This window comes from Candida orthopsilosis, assembly GCF_000315875.1.
Source record: "Candida orthopsilosis Co 90-125, chromosome 3 draft sequence".
Lineage (NCBI taxonomy): Eukaryota > Fungi > Ascomycota > Pichiomycetes > Serinales > Debaryomycetaceae > Lodderomyces > Lodderomyces orthopsilosis.
The window spans coordinates 773,524-782,369 of NC_018296.1; the positions used below are offsets into that span (position 1 = coordinate 773,524).

The 8,846-nt window shown below is 38.3% G+C and overlaps 1 protein-coding gene across 1 annotated transcript; it reads left to right on the top strand. All coding sequences in view use genetic code 12, as the record gives it.

Annotated features, from left to right (window-relative positions):
- Positions 1 to 520: 520 nt before the first annotated feature.
- On the top strand, positions 521 to 3,467 carry CORT_0C03460 (hypothetical protein; the record flags this gene model as incomplete). Its single annotated transcript, XM_003868576.1, has 2 exons — positions 521 to 587; positions 697 to 3,467. 2 exons carry the CDS (start codon positions 521 to 523, stop codon positions 3,465 to 3,467), a joined length of 2,838 nt encoding a protein of 945 aa, XP_003868624.1.
- Between the last annotated feature and the right edge of the window lie 5,379 nt (positions 3,468 to 8,846).

Genomic DNA, 8,846 nt, shown 5'->3' on the forward strand with positions numbered 1-8,846 from the left:
AATTGGTGTGCTTGTGTTGGCTTTGCTGTCAACTCCTCGTTTTGCTTTTTTGATCGATTAGCGCTGTTAATTTTGTGTAATAACGGGTATTTTAAAACCATCTTCGTGATAGCGCTATCTGCACACTGATAGCATTAGGACTACAATTTATTACTTACAGGAGCCCCTTTGTGACAAAAGAGATTAAGACTATTAGAATAGGATGATAGCAAGTTGAATCCATTCGTTTAAAACTCATATTTTCACATATTAATTGTCAAAATTGATTCACGTGCAAAAGTAACTCCAACAATTACAATAACAACAATGGAATTTCATCTTTTTCTATTTAATTTTTATTTTATTTTATTTCATTTCATTTTGTTTTTAAAAGAAAAAAAAAAAAACTCTTTTGCAAATTGTTGTACAATATGGAATTTGTGCCTGTGAAACGAAAAAGATTCCACCCCAATATCAAGTGCGAAGGACAGAAGTCCATGAAATGCCTCCAAGATACAGACACCACCACCTAGGGCATAACATGAATACACCTGACTTGCGAGGCAAAGAGAGAAAGAGTAGAAGAACACATAAAAACTCTAGGGATGGTATGTTTTTCACTAGCTTCTGTTCCCAGCAATCAAAGGATGTCACTACTTCATTTCCCTCGATTGAGATTGGATATCTTGAAGATGCATACTGACCTAAAATTTTTAGGATGCCCCAATTGTAAACAAAAGAGGATAAAATGCTCAGAGGAGTTACCTGCATGCCACAACTGTATCAAGAAGAATTATCATTGTGGATACCTCGACTATAGTGAAGATAAGTTGGAGAAAATAAGGAAGAAGAACCAAGATAAACAACAATCAACCAATGGAAACCAAGGCATGAACAAAACAGGGCAATCTCATTCAAATAACCCTCCCGTTAACAACATCAGCAATTTGGATAACGAAGGCTCCAATCAGATCCCTTTAGAAGCAGGCATTAGCCATCACCGACCGCTTCAGGAGTTATCGCATCCAAACCACACACTGCACTTTGCCAATGTCCCGGAGACTACGGTGTTTATCAACGATGGACTAAACAAAACAGATTCTATTCATCAACTAAACGTTGAATCCTTGAGGAGAGGTTTTTCAAATACCTACCACAACCAGACCTCTCTATTGAATCCAAATTCATCAGATATTGTGAATGGCAACAACAATTTTGCAATCACTCCACCATTTGCTGGCCAAACCATGTCGTTAGATTCTTCCCCATATTCAGACTCGCCGAACAACGTTGACCAATTATTCTCAAGTTACTTTCCGACTTTCATACCAAATCAATCTGTGAACTCGATAACTCCTCCAAATATTTTCGAATTCGCCGTTGACAGCGATTATGATTATTTCAATAATGCACCACTTGGAAACGAAGATTTGAACTTGGCGGTGTTTACCGATTCAATACGTAAACTCTCCCAGTTGGATCCAGAAGTGTATGTGGCGACCGATTACACGGGAATAGCAAACTCCAGTTTGGAGCAAATCAGTCAACCAGACCTACAAAGACAATTGGCTCATCTTGATACAACAAAGTTTATGGCGCTGGGACATACAGAATCTCAACCGGTGATAGAACCTGAGCAAGGACAACCGATATCAGCTGGTCGTGATGGGAGCGAAGGTTTCGAAAATGTCAAGAGGGATAGTGATGCCAGCATTGGAAATCAAGCCAAACTGATGACAGGCGGTCCTTTACCAAATGCAAAGAAATCTAATGTTGCATTCAAGGTGTTGCAACACCAGGAAAACATTAAACTGTTATTTACTCGAAAAGCAAACAAATTCCAGCCCGACCCCAAACTATACACATTGCAATTGCATCAACCTGATTGGACAAGAAGGAATAACGAGGACTTGTGGACTGTTACACTTGGCGAGGCACTAGTTTTACATCATGCGTTCTTTTCATTTTTTGTCGATAGAGGTTTATGTGTTATTTTGAAAGTGTGTGATAACTCGGTGAAATCAAGCAGCAGCGTATCTTGCTTTACCCCAGAAATTCAAAGGATCTTGACAAAGAAATCCTATGCTTATTTTGGTCGTATAATCAGAAATTTGAGAGTGTCAGTTAATGAAGTCGATGTGCAAACCACTACGATAGGATCGTGGTACGCAGGCTGGTCGCTGATTCTTCATAAGCGTGCAAGTGCTAAGGCCACAACCTTATTCTTCGGTGGCTCAGCGTCACTTTTGTGGAATTGCTTGAATAATTGCAAAGGCTTTAACGATCTTGATCCGAGATTGAGATTCATTGCCCATGCAGTGAGAAATCACACATCTTGTGCGGTTATTCCAGACTATAAAATCGATGTCATTTCAAACATACGTGAAACCTTTACATTGACGAAAAAATTTATAAACTACAACACCAACTTAACCAGTTCCAGCAACGGGTACATACTAAAATATTTCATCGATATGGAAAAGTTTTTGGACTATCTACTTGAAGATTTATACCCCCGCTTTATTTACATTGATCAATTTTACAAGGAGAAAAATAGTATAAGCAACAATAAACTTGGAATTCGGTACTTTTCGCCGTCTTTGTTGTATGAGCTCATAAATCGATGGCTTCGAATTATCCCAAGTCATGCCCGTTCTATTGGGAGAGAAATGTCGCCCCTAAAACGAACGTTTTATCTATTTTACATTGCCGTTGCTAAAGCCTTGGCAAGCGTGTTTCCAATAATACGAAGTGCATTTTTGGTTGACACTTGGGATACTTTATATCCCCAAATTGACTTTGACTACCATTTATTCAAATTTTCAAGAGACGAAGTAGCCGATGAAGCACAATACAATTTCTTGTCCAATTGCACTTCCAAGTTAATGCGTTTGATAAAGTTTTTCAATACAAGGCAGCGAATAATTGCCCATGTATTGTCAGCGGACACAGTTCTTGAGCCAGGGAAGAGTTTTATCGAGTCCGTGAATCCAGAACATGATGAGACTAGAGAAGCAATGAAAGACATAGCTTTCATGACTCCTGAAAAACGAGATTTTGAAGAAGTAATGTTGAGCAATTTCACCATCAACACAATCGTGAATATTTACAATTATCCGAAGCTAGTTGATTTTAGCAACAACTTGTTCAAAGGCAATAGGTTTAGAAGAATCATAGAACGTGAGAACCATAACCAAAAGGTACGTATTGAGGAATACAGGGCAAAGTATAAAAACACAGGTGCTAGTGAAGCTGCAAAGAAAGAGCATCAAACGAATGTGAACCATGCGTATGACTTTGATTTCGATAGAGGCATGTTTTCATTTGATTATTCCGTGGAGCCAATACTAGAGCACCTTCTTGAGTATTTAGATAATGCATCACCGAAGGAAGAATTGTCAATAGAGGAATTAAAGGGACAGATTTTGAATTTTGAATCGTCTCACAAAAATATGTTTCGCAGCATCGACCAGAATGCTACGAATTAGACGATGCCCTTCATTCTTGAATAAATGTAACATTTCAGACTACTTTGTTTGACTTGATAGTTTTCTTTTGAATTTTTAATCACCTCTCTAATAGGTAGCATTTTTAGAACTCGGACACAAGTTGTGGCATTACCAAGTTTTGTTTCATTCACTTTATCACTTATTAGATGCTAGTAACAGTAATGTCTCATAATTTTGCGACCATGAAAAATCGCTGAATTGAATCCAACTTCCACCACCATTGGGCAGCAACCACCGTCATAACTAATGTTCAACCGATGCACAGGCAGGTGATCCAGGTGGAGAATGCATACACATAAATGCACCGGGGCTGTCATCTTCCATAAAGGAGTGAATAAAAGGTAGTATCTCATATGAGAATGATATCGAAGTGACAACATAGCAGCCCCCGTGGTTGATACATACCACGAGTGAGCCGTCAATCGCGAAGGAAAACATCAGGCATTACAGTACACGGAAGTGTTAGAGGCCCTTGGCATCGATAACGTTGCACTTGCGCCATTGGTTACCTCGAGGTGCATGAGGTGGTTTATTTTTCCTGTAATGGAGTATCTGCATTCTTGACGGGTGTGTGAAGAGCAACTCGTTGGCAAAGAACGCATCATTAATTGAGTCTGCGAAAACTAGAGTGCGCGGATTCAGCTGGGAGACAGTGAGCAGAAAAGAAAGCACTTGGATCGTCAAAACCGAAGAACAATTGGTGCCTGACTTGCCAATTCTACTTTGAAGAGAAATAAAGCAGAAGCAATTGTCAGTATTAAGAAGTTAGCTTAACAATGTGGAGATAATATGCATACCTATTAAACGTGGAGAATACATACATACCTATGGTATTTGCAAAACAAGTGGATAAATTATAGTGCTTTCCAGGTGATGGTATTACGCTTATAAGAGGAAGAAATTGGTTATGTAGCTATCGGTATTACTCCCAGCCAATTGCAACTTCGTGCTCCTTTAGAGGAGAGATAAGGGGCAGCAAGGTCGGTTAATCAGTGTTTCCCCATGTTAAAAAGAAGATATGACATGACTTTTCTTCAAAGAGTGACAGATGATGCCAACATTTTACACAAGAATCATTTGATTATTTGACTGTCGCTTGGGGCAATCAAAACGATGACCCCTTTGCAATGTAAGGCTTATGCCACACCAACTCCAACTCTTGCTCCATGAACGTATTGACACACTGGCAAACTGAGAACAATCTTGTTATCCACCGATACCCTTGACGCCATTTTTAAGAGAGGACCAGATGCCGATTGGGGGCATACCAAGAAAGTGGGTCACGCCAACTCCCGGATGCAAACTGGAAGATGGTATCTATTTCAACAGGAATCCAATGCCGCTGCCATAACCCAAGAAGGAGGTTCATTGCACCAAGTTTTGTATGTTGAGATATCACGGATGATTAAAGTGAAACACAATATTCCAGATATAATGAAGAGAATATTCAACGATTCGGGAGAAATACACTTTTCTATACATACATTGATGACTTGAAAGCACATCGTGTTGATGAACTCACAACCTAATCAAAGGAGATTGGAATATGGCATAAAATGCAAAATGACGAAAGCTCCTACATATGGAGAAGCCGGTGTTTATGATACAATTGTGAAGCGCATGCCTCGACATTACGAATGTGGCCGGCTATAGCCGAATTGACGTGGACCTTGAGAGACACATGCGTCATTCATGATAGTCAAAAAAATCTGAAACAGAAGGCGATTGTGCATAGTTGAAAGGAGACTTCTTTTACAAAATAATTACACCTCAGAGTTGGATCAAAAGACCTACTTACAAAACTAGAAGCATGTTAGCTGCAAAACATTGATAACTGGTTGTGAAGATGAATCATAACAAGCTAGGCAGGAAAAAGAGTAACCAATTGCGAGAGATTCTACATTGAATAAAGTCTTACAATAAATGAGATCTCCCACAATTGCGAAATGGGGCCACATCATATATAAACGTGCAGGAAAAGGGGACTTCTCCAGTGAAGTTCTCTACATGCCCATGCAATGAAAATTGAAAGTGGCCACAGTGAACTCATGTATATTCTACTCCCATGAGAGACAAGTTTGAGAGGTTCGAAACAGTTACGCTTAGGGAGAAGACTTCGATATATAGATTACGCTCGATGCTATGCATGGAAATAAATGCTGAACTCTTCCACGGTTTGCATCATACTAAAGCAATGAAATGATAACCCTCTTTCCCAACTTTATATTGAATCTTTTGCGAATGCATCAGTGAATAACCACAGTACATCTTACATCCTAACACTAATTGTAAACACATCCATGCACTGGTAGATAGAGCATCCTAACATTGAAGGAACTACATCCTTACATTAATTTACTTCCATGCGCCAAATTTGAACCCCTACAGTATCGTAAATGCGGTTACGCATCTACTACAAATACACATCTATACCTCCACTCTACATCCTTGAACCAATAGTAACTTGCGCATCAACACCCAATAATGGCTACATCCAAAATCGACAATTAATAACCGAATTATAACGACAATCAAGAGAAAAGCTTTGAAAAAATGTAGACAACATCGAAATTTTAACCAATTCTGACAGAAAAACCATTCGTTTTAAAACATATCTAGTTCACATTAGCAAAACACCAGAACACAAGAAGAAGACAAGACGAGCCCAGCACTGAAATACACCCAAGCATAACAAAATAAATACATTAACAATTTAGAGAAGAAATTAAACGAAACATAAGCCCGGTCATAACAACGAAAAAAGTTTAAAGGTGAACTAAACAAGATCGGCAAATACAAGCCACTCTGTAACAAATTTATAGAACATGCACTTAAAATCACAAACTCAAAAAAATGGTAACTTTCTGTTAATATTAATTCCTAATTAGTCAGGATTTGAAAGTTCAATATGTCAGGCCCACAATATCAATCTTAGCTTATAGAAGTAACACCACAACGGAATTACCGATTTATGTACTCCCTTTTGATTATAATATTGGTGACTTCTTTAGCATTTCGCTACGTGTAAACGCGGTATTACCTAGGGCCAGTAAAAATTAACCGATAAGGGAACGATGAAAAAGCTTACTTTACAGTATGATGGAGAGAAAATGCGCAATCGTATGAAAACCCAAAAGAACTTCGCAGTTATTATCTCAATCTATTCGAATTTATGTGAACATTTAAAATCATGGATAACTCATCCGTAATTATGTATATCTAATATTCCCACTTTGACTAGAAATGGTTTCTACAAAGTGGCTCAGATTCAGTCTTCTCATTGAATCACAAACTAAACTAAAGCTAATATTGCCATATAAAAAGACCTTCGGCTTTGGTCCATTGCTACTTATGTTTACAATAAAATTTAATGAATTTGCTACAATACCATTCTACTCACAACATTCAAATTGATTTCATATTGATCCGTCATTTAAGTGCATATGACTGCGTATACTATAAATAAGAGGGTGTTCATAAGGAGATAGCGGACGATGTATTTTATGAGCTTCTATCAGTGGGCGAAGTTGGTTTGAGTAGGTCTGATTGTTAAACGTGCTATCCGTACTACCTCTTCTGGTTAAAAACATGATACTGGCCACTTCGTATTTAGTTTTTCTTCATATCATCGATTGAGCATTTAAGTTATTCTTGAACTTTTTATATCCCGAACATTCAATTGTTTAATGCTTTCTGAAACCTCAGTTCTAGTTTTCATCTAGAGTAGATTTTAGATCGATATGATTATGATTTCAGTATTTCTTTGCTTTTCAGGCCAGTATTCAAGCTCTTTGTTCGAAGTCGCTTTTATGTTATGCACAATTATCATCTTGTTATTTTCTATTACCTTTTTAGATTTGCTCTCTTTATTTGTTTGTGTTTCCATTCTTCGATTTTGTGGCGTTAGATTTGAATTTACACTATCAATTTCTATACTGAGAATTGGTTGTTGATGGCTCTGAAGTTGGCAACAGATTCAAAGAAGGGATACCTTTGTTTGCGCTAGGATGCAAGGTTGACGTATGATTGGATTTGTGTTGTTGGATAAAGAATGTATTTGCATAGGTGTGCTGATATGCCTACGTTGGTGTCAGGATTCAAAGTTGGTGTATGGAGGCATTCATATTTATGTAAGAGTTTTAGTTCCCCCAATTTTAGGATATAAATAATACTGGTGCATCAATGCATTTATTTATTATTGGTGCATCTATACGTCTGCATTCGTTGTTAGGATGCTAACTTTATTTCGGCTATTTACTAACACCAGTGCCACAATTATTCTATAAAGTTGTGTTATAGATAATGTTTCATCGTTCTAGTATGCCTTGAACCACGATGATGCTGATCAATTTCTTCTTTGGATATTTACACAGGTGGGAGGGTGATTTATGCGTGAAGGTTATCCTAAGCATATCTTCTTCCATCTTTTCAGGCATGTCTTTCTATGCAAGCGAAATATGCGTGAGTTCATTGTGCGATACTTTCATCATCTATTGCGTTTCTGTAATGACTCTTTATCCACTACATTTCTGTAGTTTTGGCTCTAGCATACTCCTCTCATGTAACCTATTTGTTCTTGTTTTCGTAGTTAGCCCAATTCCATCCGCACGTAGCTGACCTAATTTGAGTGTCCTTTTCTTTTGTTGGTGTGTGTGGCTTCACTTTGCAATGGACAGCTCATTTTTAAGATAGTCGTGTTGATCATAGAATTTCTTGCAAGCGGCTTCACTTGTTCCATCTTTTCTTGTCTTCAGTCTATTCACAACCAGTCGTTAGCGGCAAGCAGCTGATCTTGCCTCTAATTTGTAGTAGACGTGTCCTTTGGTCTAACCATGAGGTTGAACGACTTCGTCAAAGAAGGTACGTTCCAACCATCCAATATTGCTTGTTGTCTTCGATATGTCTGCTTTTCGAAGCTCACGTCAATCTGTTTGAAGCCTGTCGTATTACAGTAGTCAGGATATACATCTCCCGTACATATTGTGGGCACAGACCCACCTCCATGTGCTACAATGTGTTCATATTGTAGTTCATGTCATACTCCACTTTCATGTGGTCTGATTGAGAGTTCATCTACACAATGTGCATTTGTGTTGACCCCGGTTGCATTGAGAAGTGTTATTTACCCTCTCAGTCCGTTCAGCAAACTCTTTGTTGTGTCAAAAATATGGTCTTTCCTTTTGGTCCTTCTTTGGTATCTCACCGAGTGAAATCTGGCTGCAATCGAGTTCCTCCATACACGGCAGCTGTGTGATTACAACCTTGTTGAAATTTGATACTATCCTCCAGTTGTACTGGAGTTGACATACCACACACTCATTCAGTGTATGTCAATTTATCCTCTCATGAAAGCGGTGT